The sequence below is a fragment of the Lolium rigidum genome, chromosome 3 (genome assembly GCF_022539505.1).
Source record: "Lolium rigidum isolate FL_2022 chromosome 3, APGP_CSIRO_Lrig_0.1, whole genome shotgun sequence".
Lineage (NCBI taxonomy): Eukaryota > Viridiplantae > Streptophyta > Magnoliopsida > Poales > Poaceae > Lolium > Lolium rigidum.
The window spans coordinates 263,214,531-263,236,303 of record NC_061510.1 but is presented as its reverse complement, the minus strand read 5'-3'; the positions used below and the strand labels follow the sequence as shown (position 1 = coordinate 263,236,303).

Below are 21,773 nucleotides of genomic sequence, written 5' to 3'. Positions count from 1 at the left end.
TTTGTTAAAATTTAAAATCAGCCCAAGTTGCATGCATTTTTACTCCTCGGAGTTTACAAGTACACTTACTGCCAATCAGACCACATTACACGCAACGAGTAGATAAAGAAGCATTGCAATGAGCATAGATCGCACTTATCCATGCTGTATCTTTCTCGAGATAGCGAGATGTTCAGGAGAACGTGAGCTCAGAATTAATACCCGTGGCAGGCATCTCCGAGTTCAGACTGCTGTACTGAAGCGAAAACACTATCTACTGACAAAATGAATTGACATGTTTGGAATAATTTCCTTGCTTGGAGAAAGCAACCGGGCAAGGCACCAGTGAAGCAGTCACTCCCTCACCACTATCTACCCACTTACCAAATGGGCATTGAGCCTGGCACTGAGGTGCACCTTGCAACCATACATCCACCCATGCAGATCACTTGGTACCACATCACAAGCTAACCCTTACTGCATGATTAACCTTTCAAGGAACTGCAAATTTCGTTTGTACACACCCACAGCTAGGCACTTACATAATACAATATTTACAGCTGGGGCTGTTGACCTGTTGTTATACAAGGTGTAATTATGTACTGAATGCTAAATAGCTGCCACGTATCTCTCGACACCACCTCCTGATCTTCTGGGCTTCCTATAAATATTCTCACAGAAGCAGTCGTGGCAGCAACACAGCAGGGCTCATCTGAAACATCTTGAACCCCGTCTGTCATGTACCACCCAAGTTCAAACCTTGTGGGGAAAGAGGTCATTGATAACAGACTGATAGACCAGGATGTTGCTAATCGCACATATCTGAAGCTTGATCCTAGATAATCTGGTGGAACAGCACATAAGCATATTCTGGATGGCTATTCACCAGAATTGGTTTTTGAAGTGAAATTCACCAAAATGGGTTATCAGAACCCGAGATCAAACGATGGAGGCGTGAAGCTCACATCAGATGCTCGCTTAGTTTCTGCTGGCTTCTGTGATTGTGCCTTCTGCAGTCTCAATTGCTCGGTCGCCTGTGCTTCAATTGCATCAAGATCGAGGCCCTCAAAGAAAGCATCATCCCAGTATATATCATTGCCGGCTTCAGTAGCAAGGTGTGAGGAAGGTGGTGCTGGTTCTAGATCAAGGTTTATGATAGGGATCGAGGCAGCTTGCTGGAAGCTTAGCTTTCTCTTTATGCTATCTGGTTTGCTGGTTGATTCGCAGTTGACCACACTGGCTTGACCATGCTCCTTTATCAAACTCGCTCTCTCCAGGGAGCTTTGCTGGGGACCTAGAGGACTTGGGCCAGTGGTACCATGTTTTTGAAGAATCCCTTGTGGAGTCTCGATAGGATTGTGCGAGTTTCCTGATGAACAGCTCGCACTTCCGGCTATAGAGACAGAATTGTCAGAGAGATCTTGGTATCTTGAGGGAAGAACTACTGTGGACTGAGTAAGTAGTGACCGCCTGCGAAAACATCAAATGAATATTCAGTACCACAGTTTCTTTCTGTAACTTTTTCCAAGACGAAAAACATGAACATGAATGCTTCTGCTCAGAACTAGGCTACTCATGAACAAGAAAAGCAGAATGCTGATGGCAAACATGCTTCTTATGCAAGGAAAAAAAGTATGAGTCGCAATAGTACTCAGCTTCTCATAATCCATCCCATGTACAAAATTGACAGTAAACCCTCAACTGGAATCACAAACTCAGAACTGCTAATGTAAAGTGTGTACTCATAATGTTCTAGTTATTCACATTATATACACTATCTTAATCAAGTTAAACTGACGCGCACACATCCAGTTGTACAGCCATTCAGTTGTACACTGCAAGTTAGAACCAGAAGGTCTGACTTAGAGCCATTCAGTCGAAAAACAACACTGCAAATCAGACTGTAAGAGCACATGTATTCAGTTGTGCTGATTGATGGCAAAAGAAATGAGAGAAAACAGGATGGTCTAAAAAAATAACATAGGCAGGAACACCATTAAACACTAGAGTAAAGAGTTCCATCATCTTGTAATACCTATAGAAAGCCATTCTGTCGCCAGTATGTTCACCACCTTGTTCACTCTGAGTAAATTGGCCACTAGGAGTTGCCTGATCATCAATAAAGCTATCTTCGTATTTGTCCTCGCTCTGATCATCATCCTCATCCGCTGAAATATAAGTATCTTCAGACACCCTAAAGCAATAAATGAAAGGTAGTTATAATCAATAAATTGTATTTTTTTATTATAATAATTAAAACATTGATATGCATTGACAGGCTAGTATAATAGCAAAAAAGTTTAGCATTAGTTTGTCTGCTAATATCAAGTTCTCAACACAAAGGTCGCAGTACTCTTACTCGGCTTGCTCATCAATATATATATCCAGACGCCTCTTGGCTTTCCCTTTGTTTCCTACATTATTACAGTACAAACAGTGTAAAGCCTTGAGGTTGTGATGCAACAAACTTATACAAACTAATAAGGCCAGAAGCAAACAGTTAGAACGAGAAAAAAGTAACTCACCCCTAGCATGCCCCATTTGGTTCCGCATACTTTTATTTGTAACATCACATTGTCTTCCGCCACATCCATCATATCTGTCATTCAAAGACATTGAGGGAACCCTCTTGATCTTTTCACCATATTTGCAGAGTCTTCTATACTTGGGTGCTTGCTGTACTGACCCTGATGTATCCCCTGCTACTGACTTAACCTGCCAATCATCAGACAAGCTATCACAGAGCAGATTTGCTGTAGGAGTGCGAGCAGCAGGACTACATATTTTCACATTTGAAGGCTCTTCTGCCTCTTCTTGAGTCTGACCTAATACATTATCCCTGGTTAATCCAAGAACTTCAGTGACCCCAGCGGGAAATTGGCCCTTTTCCCCGAAGCTCAATGATCCATCATGGCATCCTGGCCCATTGCCCTGAGTGTGTGCTTTTGAATAATCAACCTTAGGAACAAAACAAACATCAGAAGCTCTTTCTGTTTCAAGTCTCTGGTGGCTAGCTTCAAGGACTGGAGACTCGGGAACAATTCCTTCTTCAATATAATGTGTTAGCCTGGGACTAAGTTCCGTGTCTTCCTGAACTGACAAAGCTGGGCTCGCTAATTTAGTATTGCATGGTGTGCCCCATTTTTCTGTTGGGCTTGAAAATGATTTAGATGGTGTTGTACGAATAAGTACATGCGTGCCAGGGTCATATTGTTCAGAATAATCCGGGGAATGGGGATCCAAATTTGATGCACTATCTGCAAATATCGGTTTGCTTGAATAAGCACCATCTGTTCTTGGACCACTGACTTCTGTTGTCAATTTGTAAGGAGCCATCTTGTTCTGGACTTTATATTGCCAATTCACATTCTGTGTGTCCTTATGGAATTCAGATGTCCTCAGCACGGCAGGTACAAAGGTGATTGAAACGTAACCTTTAATATCCACAGCTACATAATCTCCACAGAAGAAAGAGTGTAAAGGATATTTTTTTAGTGGAGAACTTGTCACGCAAACACTTTTACTATGTGCAACTTGTCCAGTCGGATAGTAATGACCTTCCAGTGGCTGATCCTTCAGAGCTGCTACATCAGCAGGTTCTCGCAAGGGGGTTCCACACTGAGCAAGTGTTCAGGATCAGCATTAGAACTTCTAGTTCATTCATAAAATTAAAAAGGAAAATAAAATGAACTCTCGCATGTACAATAAATCTACCTTTGTCCTAGAGAAAGAAAGATCTTGAAGTCGTTGCATAGCATCAATTAGCATATCTGTTGTTCGGAAAGAATGAGGTACTTTATAGATATCACAGGGAGAAACCTGGAAACTAGGAAATGCAACAAGAGATGGCTTCCAAATATCCTCTTTGCATGCACTAAAGTACCGAGCAATCAGTTGGTCATCTTCCACTGACATCTTGTTCAAAATTGGTGATGCGCAACTAACATCAACTTTTCGTTTCTTTAAACAAGGAACATACTTCTCTATTGACAATTTGACATATTTAACTTCCGGTTTATAGATATGCGGAACCTGTTCAAATGGATAGCGCAATTAGAAAACCTCCAGAGTGATGAAACGGTTATATCAACAAACAGATCAAACGATATTACCATCCTAGGACTAGCATGGAAATCAAAGTTATCCTGTTTGCGCAATAGATTTTTCATTGTCCGAGTACTTCCTTGTTTCTTTTTGTACCCTTGCAACTCATGTCCTTCACAAGCCAACACCAGTTTGGACAGTTAAGGTGACCAATGACTACGAGAGGAAAAACATGTTGTATAAAAAAATGCAACTCGATATCTTTATCTTTGCTGGACATGATAAGTTTTCATCATCACGAAAGGATATCAACTCGCCCATCATTTTTCCGCCCAGTTCTTCCCATGCGTTGAATCATTCTTAATGGAGAGACATTGGCATCGAAACAGATCACAAGATCAACCTCCACAATATCTAGTCCTTCCTCGCCAATTGATGTTGCCACTAGAATATTGTATTCCCCAGATCGAAATTTCTGTAAGCAGTTTACATGATGAGTTGAGAGGGGGGCGGGGGTGGGGGCTGCAATAGTTAGGTTTGTTTTAATACCTGCAAAATAGCTTGTTGCATTTTCTGTGTCTGCCCCTTCAGCCTGTCGCCTGTAAAGCACAAAACGTTTAAAGTAAACCATGTGATTGCAGAACCCATGATATGTGTTCATCTTTTTAACGCGCCATATTTTCTACATATTAATATATTAATATTAATAAACCTAAATACATGGCATATTCAAGATCACTGATCCATCATCATACCTGCAGAGCTCTGACCGATGAATTGAGCAGGTCTGAAAAAATTGGTACAACTGCCTCCTAATGCACCTAGTATTTCTCTGTGATTCAAAGCAACCAATACAACGTTCAGACTTCTAATATGATATTCAAGCAAAACACAAATACTTTACTACTATAAATATTGTTTACGTTCTCTAAGAAAAATTACAGACGTTTTTCTGATTGCTAGCCAAGAAAATAAGGCACAGCTTGAATGGGTGTAAGGTTTAACAAAACAGTAGCAAGTGAATTCCAACAAAAAGAGTCCATCTTACATACGCTAGTAAGCGGTACATGTTCCGCATGGTGAAAAAACTGTTTAATCCATGCATGGCTAACTTCTACTATAAATTTGCAGGACAGGGCTGTGTGATGAAATATAGGTCCCATGCAATGAGCAGTAGTGACTAAAAACAGAGCCCCTAGGTTTGATCCTTGGGCATGATCCCACACAAAAACTCTGCACAAAACTGTTGACCAATTTTACAATAAGAACAAATGATGTCTCAAGTGTGCTCAAAGCTTCACAATAGCTGTAAAGAATCTTACAAGGTTTGGCTCTTGACACTTTCCAGACGTGTGAGTAGATAATGGTGAGTTGATGACATATGACTTTCGTTTTTTTATCACAACACACACAATGACAAAAGAAACTGTATAGCGACGAGCTTTTCAATCTAGAAATAGATACATAAACTGTGAAGTGCTACTGCTACATAATAGATACAGCTAGTACAAGGTAAGGCTCTTACTTGACACTTTCACGGTAATGTGAAAAGATAATCACCCTTGAGTCCTTTGGATTGTTTTTTTCTGCATAAAAATTACCAGTCACGAAAACATCAGTGTAAAGTTTACTAAGTTTTAGTTCATAAGAACATAAACTGTTGAAGCCAATTGATACAGAAGGCTCTTTCCACATGACATGCACATATGAATTTTGATAAAGTCATGTGTTCCTACACAAAGCATATTACAATAGTGCCACATTTGCCCGCATAGTAGTGTGGGTAGTATCAAGTGTTCTGATAACAAGCAATAACTGGGCAGCCAAGTTTCACAATTTAGGACAACTGACTACTAAGCCACACAAGAGCTACTATTCTTACAAATTACGTTAAATTTGGAGAGATGGGACCTGTTACAGTTTAGGGGGAGCAGATGCAAGCTAACAGAAGAGTGCCATTCTCAGACATAATGCTAGACTGAGAGCCAGGTCCAGCGTGAGATTACAATAGTCGAGTTAAATCGACAAATTATATGCCATTACTACATAAGTAGAAAGTTGCTTACGGAAATGATCGATTAGCACTTCTACCAATTTCTGCACTTTTGGACTGGACACGCCCTTGTTTAAGAAGCTCTGCATCATTTCCTTTGCTCTGGCAAAGGCCTCAATCCTTGAGAACATATTCCACGCCCTTCAGTAAAGAAGAACCATGGTGTGAGGCACAAAAGGCTTACTCGTGAAAATACGTAGAGGGTACACACAATCAAGAAACCAAAGTTTTATAAACTCTCAAAGTATTGTTTTATTAATATGACATAATCACAGAACAATACAAAGGTACAAACTATAATCCTAGTCAACTCCAATAGCAATTTGGTATTAAGTTCTGCATGCTCATGCTGTAAAAAAAAAAACTGTGCTCCAGATCCATAGACTTCTTAGTCCAGTTGGTTCATAAAGGATGAAAAACAGGATAGGTGCAGATAATTTCATTGATTATCACATATATTACCAGAAGTACATCAACATTCAGAAGTGAATGGAACAGCTCAAAGGGAACTACACTCCACTGACCCATCTTGAAGTCTGAATATATCGAGATATTACTAAGATTACTTCTGAGATGAAGAAAAATAAGACTCAGCAAGGATATTATTAGATGCCAAAGAGAATGTTGCCCACAAAATCCTTAGGGGCTTAATTATGCACTACTATTCATATACAAGTAAAATCATGTAGTGGAAATGGGTGTAAACAATACCCTTCATTCAAATTAGCTTCAATCGCCTGATATGCCTGCATGATTCCATGGCTCAAAAGCAATTTACTTATGCGACAAAGTGAGAAGGCAGCTGCAAAAGATCTGCGAATTTCATGTTTCTTTTCAATAGGAATGTTTGGTGGGGGTGCTTGGTTGAATTTCTCCCTCAGAATGTGCAGTTGGTGTGAGCTCCACTGGCAACAACAGGTAACCAATTAATAATGTACATGTGTAGCAAATTAGAAGTGGGTGCAGCAAATCATAGTCAACATGATGATTGAAGTATTCAAGAGACTAAGAAACATACGTTTTCAGCATTCCTATTGTCAATCACCCCAGCAGCACACAATTGGGCAATATATGGACGTATAATTTCCAAAAGCTTCTCGTTAACTTGAATTGTATCACTGCCAACAGGAACCTGCACTGAAACAGGTAAATTCCACAGCACTGAAAAACGACATATTACGAATCTACCACAGTTCATCCACACCTTTACAAGGTCAACTGTACGTGTGTTAACATATCGTTGGACTTCAGGATCACTTTCATCACGATGAACCAACTCTGAAATGCATAAATTGTTGATAACACCTTGGATATCTGGATGCTTTGCTGAATGGCAATCAAGATAGATTGGTAAATTATAAAGCATTTCATTTTTTAGCAAGTATTCAATCATAATGTGCACACTTACATCCTGGTGTAGCAGTCAGAGCTAAAATTCTTAATGGTACATGTGATGCCACCAACTGTCAACATAGAAGAAAATAAAGAATGAACATGCAGAAGTCGTAGCACACATACAACTAACTTATTTTACTGATGTCATCAATTAAATGAGCTTAATAATGGAGAAAAAAAAACAAGATGATATACTAACACAAGACATGTGCATAGTAAAATCAGATGATATGATGGATAAAGTACTTGAGCATCAAACATGCCTTACGAACAGCAGTGCAGTAAGCATAATTTCCTGAAGCTCTATGAGCTTCATCTATCACCAAGCAAACTAGCTGTTTCATCACGCATATACCTGTTACAAGAAAACTTTATAACATCAAATCAGAGAAAAAATGAGGATACAGTAACAGCAAAGTTGACAAGACACTAAAAGGCCTACTGTACGTAATCTAGTATCGAAATAGTCAATCCAAACATTAATGTACTAGATGAGAAGGTGGCATAGAATGAGTAACATTGATTTGGAATGAGGCAATTACATAGTTATGACCTGGTCTCCTGTGTACACATTTGTATAAATTATCCAGTTATGAGTTATGGATGGTTTTTCCTGGGTAGACATTTGTATATGTTCCCATCTGCACGAAATTTAGCTCGTGCCTGATTCATTCTAAATCTAAATAAACAAATGAATCCTACAATGACAACTTAAATAAATACAAAAAAAATACCAATAAAGATTAATAAGAAATACCAGAAACATTCAGGGAAATCACCAGAATGTATATCATTTTCAAGAATCTGTGGAGTGACAAAAAATACTCTTTTGGACTTCCAAAAACTTGAACGCTTCTCAGGGCTTAGATTGCCTTTCATATCAATCGTCCACTCCTGCAAACAAGTAAATCTAATTAATCTACAGCCTACAGGACTGCCCGAGAAAATACGCTAATATTCATCAGACACCAGAGAAGCATGAAATATGCAACATAAATTTTAGTACCTGTGGTATACCCACTGTATTATGACATGCCTCAATTTGCTGAGTGACAAGCGGACGTGAAGGGGCAGTAAATACTATTTTACCTGATGTTTTCAAATGTATCAGTTAACGAGAGTAATTTGTCAGTAAGTACCTTTGGTACCAGTTTGGGCCCAGACCTTACCTTCAGGAAACCATCTAAAATAGTTATACATCACTACTGCAGCGATAAATGTTTTGCCAAGTCCAGTTGGCAAAGCCACTAGTGTATTTGTAAACAAGGCCTTCTGGACAATATATAGCTGGTATTCTCGGACTTCTATATTAGCTGCAGCATTTGAACAAAAGGTAAAGAAGTTACAAACATCATATTTACAAAGTGTGAACCCTAGAAATACTTACATTTCTTCTAAAAAAACATGTCTATACTTTATAGCAGTATTGAACCATTTAAAAAACAGAATCTTTGACAGGAGTTCCACGTAGTGTTTGAGGAGACGCAAGGTAGCATGCCGATTAGTGCCAAGTGAACGTCCACAAGTAGAAGCTAAGGCCACAAGGAGCAACTAACAGCAGGCGAACCGGGGAAGAAGAAAAACTGAAAAAGAAAGAACAGGAGAGCAAACATAAGGCTGATCTGCAGCTTAGTATTCTGGTCTGTTGAAAGGGTGACCCTAAGCCTAACGCACAAGGAAGAGATTATCTCTAATACCACACTGCCGCTGCCTTCCTTCTTTCCTGTCCTCTTCCTTCTCCACCTTAGCACGGTTTCACTACAATCCGAGAATATCCGATTTTCTGCGGTCATATTTGGTAACTAACCGGTCAATTATCCAGCAACTGGGAAGAATCAAGCAATTGCCCACACCATGTATTTGTTCATATTGCCACCAGTAGCCTTCTCCGATGTCACTGTAGCTACGTCCGTTGGTAGCCAGCTGTCAATCCTCTTGTCTCGTGTGTTATGGCCGGCTTGGCGGCCGGCTCTGTTGTATCTGCCACCATGATCGAAGGGAGCAAACGCAGACGAATCTGCTGCCTTGACTAGTGGGAACTAGTGCCAAAGTGTACACTCATGCGCCACATGGGTTTGCTGCTGTTCGCAAGGGTGCTGGGAAGGAGGCATTGCCTGCTCCTGTGGCTATTGCCCTCCTAACTATTCAGATGCTTCACCAAACCGATGTTCTCCCCACTTGACAAAGGACCTCCATGGAAGCCACTTGGTTGTGGATGAGATGGATCTGGTACAACATTGATGGAGATAGAGCTTTATACTTTTGCCTCAATTTTCCTTGCACTATGATGGACGTGGACTGTGGTCTGTGGAGTCCTTTACGCGCTAAACTAATCTAACACAGGACCAGGCCAAAGACACCAACCAACCAAACTCTTATACTTCAGGCAATTAAAAAAATTCTATGCACCGTGCAGCTATGAATTTCTCTTACCGGTAATTCATCAAGGTAACAAGGTTCGACTCATTGAGCACATGCTCTTGTAATTATGTACATTTTTTTCGCTGGTAGGTTTGCCTATATTATGGTGTGTTACATATGATTCCTAATTTCAATGCAATGCCCAAAAAATAATTAGAGTGAATTCCACTTTTTACCCCCCACTTGTATGTTCATGACACCAATTACCCCATCTAGTGAACATTCGTCGAAATTACTCCATTCAAGAAACGTTGGACCATCTTTCTCTGATGCATGCCGGCTGGGCTACCTAGGCGTGAGGTGATAATCGAGGTTAGAGGATATGAGGAGGACAACGAAGAGTGAAACAGCTGGAGGATAGAAAGCTGACATGACCGCAGAAAACGCCCTCCAAACTTTACTGAACTTTGGCACCACAATGACCTAACATGCCGTCTATGTAATAAAGTGCAAAATGCTAAAATTGGCAAGACAGGGTTCAAAGTTTCTTATATGACGTATTCCAGTAGAATTTTCAGTAAATAGGGTAATTGCTGTCACAAACGCACAGCTAAGGGGTAAAACTTGAAATTCACTACCATGGTTTTAAAGGCGTTAAGGCGTCTCAAGGCGGAGGAGGGGCGCTCTGACGCTTAGGCGACACCCGTTTATCCAAGGCGGACAGGGAGCGCTTGGACGCGCGACGCCTTTAAAACCATGTTCACTACACACAAAAAAATGTACTGTGCAGCTATGAATTTCTCTTACCGGTAATTCATCAAGGTAACGAGGTTCGACTCATCGAGCACATGCTCTTGTAATTATGTACATTTTTTTTTTCGCTGGTAGGTTTGCCTATATTATGTGTGTGTTACATACGATTCCTAATTTTCAATGCAATGTCAAAAAAAAATTAGAGTGAATTCAAAACTGATTACTCGACTAGTAAAACATGTAAAACAATTAAACTCTTGGTCTTAAAGACTCTAAACCCCACTCATTTCATACAATTCACCCAGGAATCCTGTTGATGGCAGATCAAAAGATAAGCCAGGGCAGCCTAAATAAGGTCTTTGAGCAAGTCGGTAGTCCTCAGCATCACCGAAAACGACATTTCTAGTACTGTGCATCACTAAATACATTGACAGGGAGGCGTGTATGTATGTCACAAAAAAAACAGTCACATGCCCACATGCTACGCGACATAAGAAAATACCTACATCAGAACTTAAGTCAGTGGCGAAAGATGCATACAGAAATCCAAGACAGTTACACACTCACTTGGATAGACCCATGTCTGCACTGCCTCGTGGTCCAGCGCGACGGCGCAGGCCCCCTCCACGATCTCCTCCCTGCCTGCACCCCGCGAGCACCCCTCGTCCGGGCGTGCCGCGAAGCGCCCCCCTCTGCTGGCAGGCGGCACCGCTGCCGCCACGGGAACCACCGGCGCTGGGGGCGGCCGCTCCTTCGCTAACTGTCTCTTGGTGAAGGAGTCGACGAAACGGTCGAGCGTCGACTGCCGCGCGCCACCCGCGGACGGCCCGTGGGAGAACGGCGCCGCCGCGGCCGACGGTGGGTACGGCGAGGGTTGGCGCGGCGGCGGCGGCGGGGGGGCCGGGTTCGAAACGGCGGGCTTGGAGGCTGAGGCGAGGGCGCAGGCGCTGTCGATCTCGCGCACGGCCGCCTCCCAGTCGAAGCCCTGGGGTTAGGGTTTGGAGAAAGGGGGCGTGAGCACGTAGACGGGAGAGGGGGGGAGGAAGGGGCGAGCCGCGAGCTTACGTCGTCTTCTTCGTCGTCTACGGCGACGGCAGGGGCGTAGGGCGGTGGAGGCGCCGCCATCGGGCGGCTCGGCTTGGCCGCTCCGGGAAGGTTCGCCGAGGTTGGGGAATTGGGGATTTCGGGAGGGAAAGGGGCGGGGAAATGGGGAGTTTCGGAGACGAAAAGGAGAGAGAGAGATGGTGAGCAAATTATGGGCCGAGTCAAGCGTTAAACGGGCTGCTTTGGGTATCCAATAGCCCGGCCCAGCTAAATTGCTGCCTACTGTAGTTTAGTCGGACAAAAGAGCACTGGCTAAGCGGCATCTCCAACGGGCCGACCCAAACGGACGCGAGTCCGTTTTGAGTCGTTTGAATGGTCGCGCGGACACTCGAACAGCGGTCAGCGTGTCCGTTTAGGTCGCACGCTACGTCCAACACGCGGACGCAGCGCAAATGTCAAAAAAACATAAAAAAGGAAAACAACAACAAAAAATTATACTTACTAGAGTTCATTAAACTTAGCGCTATTTTGGGCAATTTTTACACAAAAGAAAGTCCTATATGGGCTTTAAACTAAAAAAATAAAGAGGAAACCCTAGGCCAGGTTTTGGGACGCGGTGGCCGCCGGTGTGCTACCCTACTCCCAGTAGTACTCGTCGTCGTTGCCGTCGATGAGGACGACGCCCCCGGCGGCGACGCGTTGTTCCGGCTGGACACGCCGGAGGGCGCCGGGGACTCCGGCCAGGGCGACCACTGCGCCCTTTCCCAGGCGGAGTGCGGGTCCGGAGGGCTCGCCGGCCTGTGCAGGCGTGCTAGCCACGCGGCCTCCTTCCGGAGCTGCTCCGCCGCAGCGGCCTGCAGCTCCGCTTCCTGCCGGAGCGCGGCCTGACACTCCTCCTCCGCCCGAAGCGTGGCCTGGCGCTCCTCCTCCTCTCGGAGCGCGGTCTGGCCCGTGGCCTCCTCCTGCCGGCGCGCCATGTCGAGGAAGGCCCACGCCTCCGCCTGGGCGTCCTCCTGGGCCTTCCTGGCCATCTCCTTCAGCGCGGAGGCACGCAGCGTCTCAGCGAGGTGCGGCCGTTTGGTCAGCTCCTCGAGGTCGTTGAGCTCGCGGGACGCCGCCAGCGCCGCCTGCAGCTCGGGGTCATCCTCCTCCTAGGGCTAGGCTGGGGCTGGGCCTGTGGCGCCACCGCGGGCTCGTTGATGTAGAGGCCGTCGGGGCGGCGGCCAGCCCGCCTAGCAGGCGTGCGCGGCTGCGCGCGAGGCCTCGACGTCGCTGAGGTGAAGCACGTGCGCCGGCGCGCATCGTGCTCCACGTCGAACCACAAGCCCCAGTTGGGACTTGTGTCTTGTGTCGCCGTAGGCGGGGTACTCCCGGAGGTCCGCCGGCAGCTGCGCGCGGCGCCTCCGGATCTCCGCGATGCGGGCGCGGCCGGAGCCCGGGATCGGAGGCACCGAAACCCGATCTGGGCTCAGGTGCCAGCCGGGGGGAGGCGCACATCGCCCCATGGCATTGGGCTGACGGCATCCCAGAACATATGTGCCACCGCTATGGTGACGTAAATCCGGTCGCGGATGGGAGGAGCCGGCGGCCCCATCTCGAACGCCGCCGGCGCGGTTCGCCGGCTGCTGCCGGCCTCGTGGTCGTTGGCGGATGGCTCGAACTCCCGCTTCAGGGCCATGGCGGCGCGGAAGCTCGAGCTCGTGCGTGCGGCCGGAGTGGAGAGTGGGGACTGGATAGGGACAGTCCCCCTCCCAAGTCCACATTTAATAGGACTGGAGCACCGATAGGTGGGCCAGCCACACGAACCAGGCGGACACGCGAGGACGCCGCGTGCCATCCGCGGCCACGCAAACCTGGCCCAGATTTGCGCCGGGTTTGGGTCATCCCGGACACCCGAGGCCATCCGCATTTGCGATGCGTGGCCGCGTTGGGCCGCAGTTTGTCTGGTTCGACCCATCCGGACGCGCGGGCGCGGGATGGGTCGCCGCGTTGGAGATGCCCTACAGCGGGGCGACGGAAACGGACGTTGAGCGACTGTTTGCGTCCGCCGTGACCGAAAATGCGTCTGGGTTCTGCTCCAGTAGGGAAACGCAAAGTGACCGGGCCATCCGCGGCGACGCAAACCTGGCCCAAATATGCGCCGAAAATGATGTAGGACCCGCGCGTCAGTGGCAGGGAGGCCGATAACATTCCCGCCAGTGGCCATTCACCGCGCGAAAAATCAAAGTAGACCGGCGCGAGCAGTCCAGAAGCGATGGATGTCCTCACCACCGCAGCCACCACCATGGATTCCGAGGTAACCCTCGCACCCGCCGCCGCCCCACACTCCCCCATAGTCACGACCATAGCCAGAATGGGAGGCTGCAGCTCCGGCGGAAGCCAAGCGGGTCGGCACCAGCGGCCGGGACGCTAAGCCGAAGGCGGCAAAGAAGGTGTTGTCCAAAGAGGAGAAAGGCGTCGAGGCCGTGAAGCGTCGCGGCCGACGCAAGAGCTTGAAGGAGAGGAATGCAACGGCTGTCGCCCTGGACGCCAGCCAGTAGGCATGGCAGATGCAGATGAAAGACTGCGTCGCGCAAGTAGGCCTCCATCCGAGCTTAGCGGAGGCCTACATGCTCTTCAAGCGAGAGGGGATCACCGGCGTCGCTCCTCCAGCCTCATCGGTGAGCTCGGTAAGTTCCCATCTGCGTCCTGGAACTCCCGCTCCCTTGCAGGTCCACCCGGTGTCGCGGTTCGCCTCCGGCGTGGCGCTAGTGCAGTTCAACGAGGCACCGGTTCCCGAACTCAACCAGACGCCTAGAAGCGGTGTCTCGTGCCCGGGCGCAACACACAAGACGCGCCAACTGCCGGAGGAGAGCATGCCGGTGCCCAGCATCCTGTTTGACGAAATGCCACCGACTGCCCCGACGATGGACGACCCGGTACGTGGGCTCTCTCAATGTGTGCGACTGTCGTGTATCATGCGTCTGACATCCAATCATTCGTAGGCCTATTGGAAGAACCGGAATGATAAAGACATCGAGGCCATGATCTTCGGCGGCGGTTTCATTGGTGACGTCGGGGTCGGGACAGGCCCGCATGATGTGGGCACCAACGCATGATGCAGAGGACATCGATGGGGCACGGCTGTTCTCCACCCAGCCCATGTAGCCAACACCAGTGTGCGTCGACGACTTTGAGGGCTGATGACGCGTGAAGCACACGTCCGTTGGGAACCCCAAGAGGAAGGTGTGATGCGTACAGCAGCAAGTTTCCCTCAGTAAGAAACCAAGGTTATCGAACCAATAGGAGATGAAGGCCACGTGAAGGTTGTTGGTGAAGGAGTGTAGTGCGGCGCAACACCAGGGATTCCAGCACCAACGTGGAACCTGCACAACACAATCACAATACTTTGCCCCAACTTAACAGTGAGGTTGTCAATCTCACCGGCTTGCTGTAAACAAAGGATTAAACATATGGTGTGGAGAATGATGTTTGTTTGCAAAGAACAACAGAGAACAGAGATTGCAGTAGATTGTATTTCAGATGTAAAAGAATGGACCGGGGTCCACAGTTCACTAGTGGTGTCTCTCCAATAAGATTAATACCATGTTGGGTGAACAAATTACAGTTGGGCGATTGATAAATAGAGAGGGCATAACAATGCACATACATATCATGATGACTACTATGAGTTTTACTTAGGGCATTACGACAAATAACATAGACCGCTATCCAGCATGCATCTATGCCTAAAAGTCCACCTTCGGGTTAGCATCCGCACCCCTTCCAAGTATTAAGTTGCAAACAACAGTACAATTGCATTAAGTACCGTGCGTAATGTAATCAACACAAATATCCTTAGACAAAGCATTGATGTTTTATCCATAGTGGCAACAGCACATCCACAACCTTAGAACTTTCGTCACTTGTCCTAGATTCAATGGAGGCATGAACCCACTATCGAGCATAAATACTCCCTCTTGGAGTCACAAGTATCAACTTGGCCAGAGCCTGTACTAGCAACGGAGAGCATGCAAGATCATAAACAACACATATATGATAGATCAATTAATCAACTTGACATAGTATTCCATATTCATCGGATCCCAACAAACACAACATGTAGCATTACAAATAGACGATCTTGATCATGATAGGCATCTCACAAGATCTAAACATGATAGCACAAGAGGAGAAGACAACCATCTAGCTACTGCTATGGACCCATAGTCCAAGGATGAACTACTCACGCATCAATCCGGAGGCGGGCATGATGATGTAGAGCCCTCCGGTGATGATTCCCCTCTCCGGCAGGGTGCCGGAGGCGATCTCCTGAATCCCCCGAGATGGGATTGGCAGCGGCGGTGTCTTTGGAACTTTCCTCGTATCGTGGCTCTCGGTAATAGGGTTTTCGCGATGGAGAGATTATATAGGCGAAGGGGCAGAGTCGGGGGACGCTCGAGGGGCCCACCCCATAGGGCGGCGCGCCCAGAGGTGGGGCCGCGCCCCCCTAGGGTGTGGCCGCCTTGTCGCCCCTCTTCGTCTCCTCTTCGGACTTCTGGAAGGCTCCGTGGAAAATAAGACCGTGGGCTTTTGTTTCGTCCAATTCCGAGAATATTTCCTGTGTAGGATTTCTGAAACCAAAAACAGCAGAAAACAGAACCGGCGCTTCGGCATCTTGTTAATAGGTTAGTGCCGGAAAATGCATCAAAATGATGTAAAGTGTATATAAAACATGTGAGTATTGTCATATAACTAGCATGGAACATAAGAAATTATAGATACGTTTGAGACGTATCAAGCATCCCTAAGCTTAGTTCCTACTCGCCCTCGAGTAGGTAAACGATAACAAGGATAATTTCTGAAGTGACATGCTACTATCATAATCTTGATCAATACTATTGTAAAGCATATGTGATGAATGAAGTGATTCTGAGCAATGGTAAAGATAATGACTAAACAACTTAATCATATAGCAAAGACTTTTCATGAATAGTACTTTCAAGACAAGCATCAATAAGTCTTGCATAAGAGTTAACTCATAAAGCAATAGATTCTTAATAGAAGGTTTTGAAGCAACACAAAGGAAGATTTAAGTTTCAGCAGCTTGCTTTCAACTTTCAACATGTATATCTCATGGATAATTGTCAACACAAAGTAATATGATGAATGCAAATAAGCAAGTATGTAAGAATCAATGCACACAGTTGACACAAGTGTTTGCTTCTAAGATAGAAAGAAATAGGTAAACTGACTCAACATAAAGTAAAAGAAAGGCCCTTCGCAGAGGGAAGCAGGGATTACTCATGTGCTAGAGCTTTTTATTTTGAAAACATGGAAACAATTTTGTCAACGGTAGTAATAATTCATATGTGTTATGCATAAAACCTCCTATAAGTTGCAAGCCTCATGCATCGAATACCAATAGTGCTCGCACCTTGTCCTAGTTAGCTTGGATTTCCATGGATTATCATTGCATTACATATGTTTCAACCAAGTGTCACAAAGGGGTACCTCTATGTCACCTGTACAAAGGTCCAAGGAGATAGATTGCATTTGATTTCTCAATTTTGATAGATCTCAACTTAAGGACATCCATACCGGGACAACATAGAAAACAGATAATGGACTCCTCTTTAATGCTTAAGCATTCAACAACAGATAATATACTCATAAGAGATTGAGGATTAATGTCCAAGCTCGAAACTTCCACCATGATACATGGCTTTGGTTGGCGGCCCAATGTTCTTCTCTAACAATATGCATACTCAAACCATTTAATCATGATAAATCTCCCTTACTTCAGACAAGACGAACATGCATAGCAACTCACATGATATTCAACAAACGTGTAACAGTTGATGGCGTCCCCAGAAACATGGTTACCGCTCAACAGGCAACTTATAAGAAATAAGATACATAAGCGACATATTCGTCACCACAATAGTTTTTAGGCTACTTTCCCATGAGCTATGTATTGCAAAGACAAGGAATGAAATTTTAAAGGTAGCACGCAAGCAATTTACTTTGGAATGGCAGAAAAATACCACATAGTAGGTAGATATGGTGGACACAAATGGCATGGGTTTTGGCTCGAGGTTTTGGATGCACGAGAAGCATTCCCTCTCAGTACAAGGCTTTGGCTAGCAAGGTTGTTTGAAGCAAACACAAGTATGAACCGATACAGCAAAACTTACATAAGAACATATTGCAAGCATTATAAGACTCTACACTGTCTTCCTTGTTGTTCAAACACTTTTACAGGAAAATATCTAGACTTTAGAGAGACCAATCATGCAAACCAAATTTCAACAAGCTCTATGGTAGTTCTTCATTAATAGGTTTAAACTACATGATGCAAGAGCTTAAACATGATCTACTTGAGAACTCAAAACAATTGCCAAGTATCAAATTATTCAAGACAATATACCAATTACCACATGAAGCATTTTCTGTTTCCAACCAAATAGCAAATAACGAAGCGGTTTTCAACCTTCGACATGAACACTAAAAGTAAAGCTAAGAACACCAGTGTTCAATATGAAAAAGCGGAGCGTGTCTTTATCCCACACAAGGAATGCTAGGATCCGAGTTTATTCAAACAAAAACAAAAAAAAAACATACAGACGCTCCAAGTAAAGCACATAAGATGTGACGGAATAAAAATATAGTTTCACTAGAGGTGACCTGATAAGTTGTTGATGAAGAAGGGGATGCCTTGGGCATCCCCAAGCTTAGATGCTTGAGTCTTCTTGAAATATGCAGGGATGAACTACGGGGCATCCCCAAGCTTAGACTATTCACTCTTCTTGATCATATTGTATCATCCCCTCTCTTGACCCTTGAAAACTTCCTCCACACCAAACTCAAAACAATCTCATTAGAGGGTTAGTGCATAATCAAAAATTCACATGTTCAGAGAGGACACAATCATTCCCAACACTTCCGGACATTACCCAAGGCTACTGAAAGTTAATGAACAAAGAAATCCATTCAACACAGCAAAAGAGGCAATGCGAAATAAAAAGGCAGAATCTGTCAAAACAGAACAGTCCGTAAAGACGATTTTTTTTGAGGCACTTAACATGCTCAGATGAAGAAGCTCAAATCGAATGAAAGTTGCGTACATATCCGAGGATTACTCATGAATTTTTGCAGATTTTTTAGAGTTTCCTACAGAGAGATCTACTCAAATTCGTGACAGTTAGAAATTTGTTTCTGCGCAGAAATCCAAATCTAGTATCAATCTTACTATCAAAGACTTTACTTGGCACAACAATGCAATAAAATAAAGATACAAAGGTATTGCTACAGTAGTAACCAGTACCTTGACTCAAATATAAAACAAAAATTGCAGAAATAAAATAATGGGTTGTCTCCCACAAGCGCTTTTCTTTAACGCCTTTCAGCTAGGCGCAGAAAGTGTAAATCAAGTAACATCAAGAGAAGAAGCATCAACATCATAATTTTTTCTAATAATAGAATCAAAAGGTAACTTCATTCTCTTTCTAGGGAAGTGTTCCATACCTTTCTTAAGAGGGAATTGATACTTTATATTTGCTTCTTTCATATCAATAATAGCACCAACAGTTCGAAGAAAGGGTCTTCCCAAAATAATAGGACAAGATGCATTGCATTCAATATCCAAGACAACAAAATCAACGGGAACAAGGTTATTGTTAACCGTAATGTGAACATTATCAATCCTCCCCAAAAGTTTCTTTATAGAATTATCAGCAAGATTAACATCCAAATAATAATATTTCAATGGTGGCAAGTCAAGCATATCATAGAGTTTCTCAGGCATAACAGAAATACTTGCACCAAAATTTCAGCACTTTTATCACAAACAGTTTCAGCAGTTTCAGGCAGTTTTACATGCTTTGTATTAGAAGTAGAAACATTGCCGACACCAATTATTTTACCATTGATAGTAGGAGGTTTAGCAACATGTGAAGCATTAACATTACTAGTGGTGGTTATAGTCCAAACTTTAGCTATATTATTCTCCTTAGCAAGTTTTTCTTCTCTTTCCCACCTAGCACGCAATTCAGCCATCATTCTAATATTGTTATTAATTCGAACTTGTATAGCATTTGCTGTCGTAAGAATTTTGTTATCATTATCCTCAGGTTTAGCAGCCATTTTATTAATTAAAGAAGCTTGTGACTCAGACATGTATGAAATTCGGTTTTCAGCATTTGAAAGCTTAGTTTGCAAACCAGAAATTTCCATATTCAAATTTTCAAGTTGATTCCCTATATTTTTCAACAAGGAAGATTGTTCATTCATAGTTTTAGTAAACAATTGATTTTTCTCATATTGTGATTGCATAAAGCTCTTAGTAGCTCTTTCAATTTATAGAATCTTTTCCTCATTAGGCAAAACAGATCTACCATAAGAATTACCACTATTAGAAGGATATGGCATATAGTTGTTTGTCGTGGTATCGTCACGGCATATGCCATAGGGTGGATAATCGAAGGTGGTCCCTGAGAGATCTCACGGCGGTATCCGGAAGCGGGTATGGGCACGAGCGACACGGCGACGTACCCAGGTTCGAGGCCCTCCGATGGAGGTAAAACCTCTACTCCTCGCTAGAGTGTATAAGATATCACACAAGTACAATGATGCTCCTAGAGCTGTGTCCGGCTGCTCCCGGGAGGCTAAGGGAGACGATGGTCTCTCTCACGAGGCGGCGCTAAGGGTGGAATGAAGTGAGAATGATCGATCCCCGCACGAGAGGGGGTAGTGCGGCTTATATAGGCACCGGCACTTTACATATAAGACCCTATAGTCTATCGGCCGGCTTGGCCGGCTCCGGCTTCCGCTCCTTCCCAAGGCGATGACGTCGAGAGCCGTTGAGGCGTAGTGGCCTGTCCCATCCGGCTGCCCAGGTCGGCGGTATGGAGAGGAGGTGTCCCCGTCGCCGTCGACCACCGTAGCCGTACGGATCGTCGTTAGCCATGATGGCATGTCCGGCGCGTGGCACCGTTGCTCCACGAGTGCCCCGCGCTTTACGGAAGATGAAGTCGGCGTGGACTTTGGGAACCCGGATCACCAACCCGGTTCCTTCCAAGGCAAGACTCGCCAGCCTCGAGTCGGTCCGAGGTACGGACCCCCGGCCGGATATGGCTTGTAGAAGCCGGCCCAGCCTACAGCATTGGCGGCCGTAGCCAGGCCGACTAGGACCTAGAGCCGGCCGGCCTCGGACCAGCCGGCCACGGCGCCGCCCGGCTGCTCCTCGGCCGGCCTTTGCCGCGAGCCGGCCGCGTGGCCAGCCGGCTCGCTCCGCGTCCATTGCCCTACCCGGGGTCTTCCCCCCGACATTAGCCCCCGAAGCCGGCAAGGTCCTGCGTTTAGAAGGACCTAGGCAGGTTTTCCCGGCTTCCTGAATATACTTGGCGGCACTTGGAGGGGCCGACCGAGAATTTCCCTTCAACCGGCTGCGCCCTCATCCGGCTCGCTCTCGCCGGCTGCTTCTAGCCGGCTGCTTTTTATACTTGTGCAGCTTTTGCTGTCTCGCAAGTTTTGACGGCGTCTCCGCCTTGCTGATGACTTTTGGTCCGAGTTGAACTTCTTGTCCGGCTCCGGCTCGCTGCGCGCCGGAGTCTCCGCCGCCTCGGGTCCTGCACCCGACTTGACCGGTCCGACGTCGTGGCTCGTCGCCGGTTCGTCCGGTCACGTCAATGTCTCCTCCGGATCCGGTGCGGTTGTGGGCGACGTGGTGTGCGCGTTTCGGTAACGGCAGCGGTCGTGGGAGGAGTTACGGCGCAGTAAATCCGGAGACGTGGCCCACGTCGGCCACCTGGAGGCCAACCGCCCGCCGCGGTCGGCTATAAATGCCGCGGGGGGCGGTATCGAGGCGGCACTTGCCCCTTTCTTCCTCCTCGCGCTCCCGTTGTCGCTCCTTCTCGCGCTCGAGCACTTCGCTGCCCCGGCGCCGTTCCCCTGGCGAACCTCGGCGAGCGGTTGCCCCGACGATCCTCCGCCGTGCCGCCGCCGCAAGCCCGTCAATCCGGCGCCACGGGGCCACGCGCGTCGACGGCGCGCTCTCCTCCACCGCGATCTCCTCCGGCGAGGAGCGGCTCTTCTTCGCCCTTCCGCCTCTCCTCGGACCTCCTCTTCTTCTTCGTCCTCGATGGCCCAGCCGAGCGGCTCCTGG

General features: G+C 46.0%; 1 protein-coding gene across 1 annotated transcript; it reads right to left on the bottom strand.

Annotated features, from left to right (window-relative positions):
• Positions 1-615: 615 nt before the first annotated feature.
• Positions 616-11,710, bottom strand: LOC124696467 (DEAD-box ATP-dependent RNA helicase FANCM-like). The gene is made up of 21 exons (XM_047229195.1): positions 11,651-11,710; positions 11,153-11,570; positions 8,641-8,784; positions 8,478-8,560; positions 8,251-8,365; positions 7,735-7,826; positions 7,485-7,539; positions 7,281-7,402; positions 7,095-7,208; positions 6,788-6,981; positions 6,090-6,217; positions 5,549-5,609; positions 4,779-4,855; positions 4,573-4,622; positions 4,333-4,498; positions 4,092-4,213; positions 3,694-4,011; positions 2,505-3,597; positions 2,339-2,393; positions 2,015-2,173; positions 616-1,449 (listed from the first exon to the last, which is right to left on the bottom strand). The coding sequence occupies exons 1-21, from the start codon at positions 11,708-11,710 to the stop codon at positions 906-908; spliced, it is 4,170 nt and encodes a 1,389-aa protein (XP_047085151.1). The 3' UTR covers positions 616-905.
• Between the last annotated feature and the right edge of the window lie 10,063 nt (positions 11,711-21,773).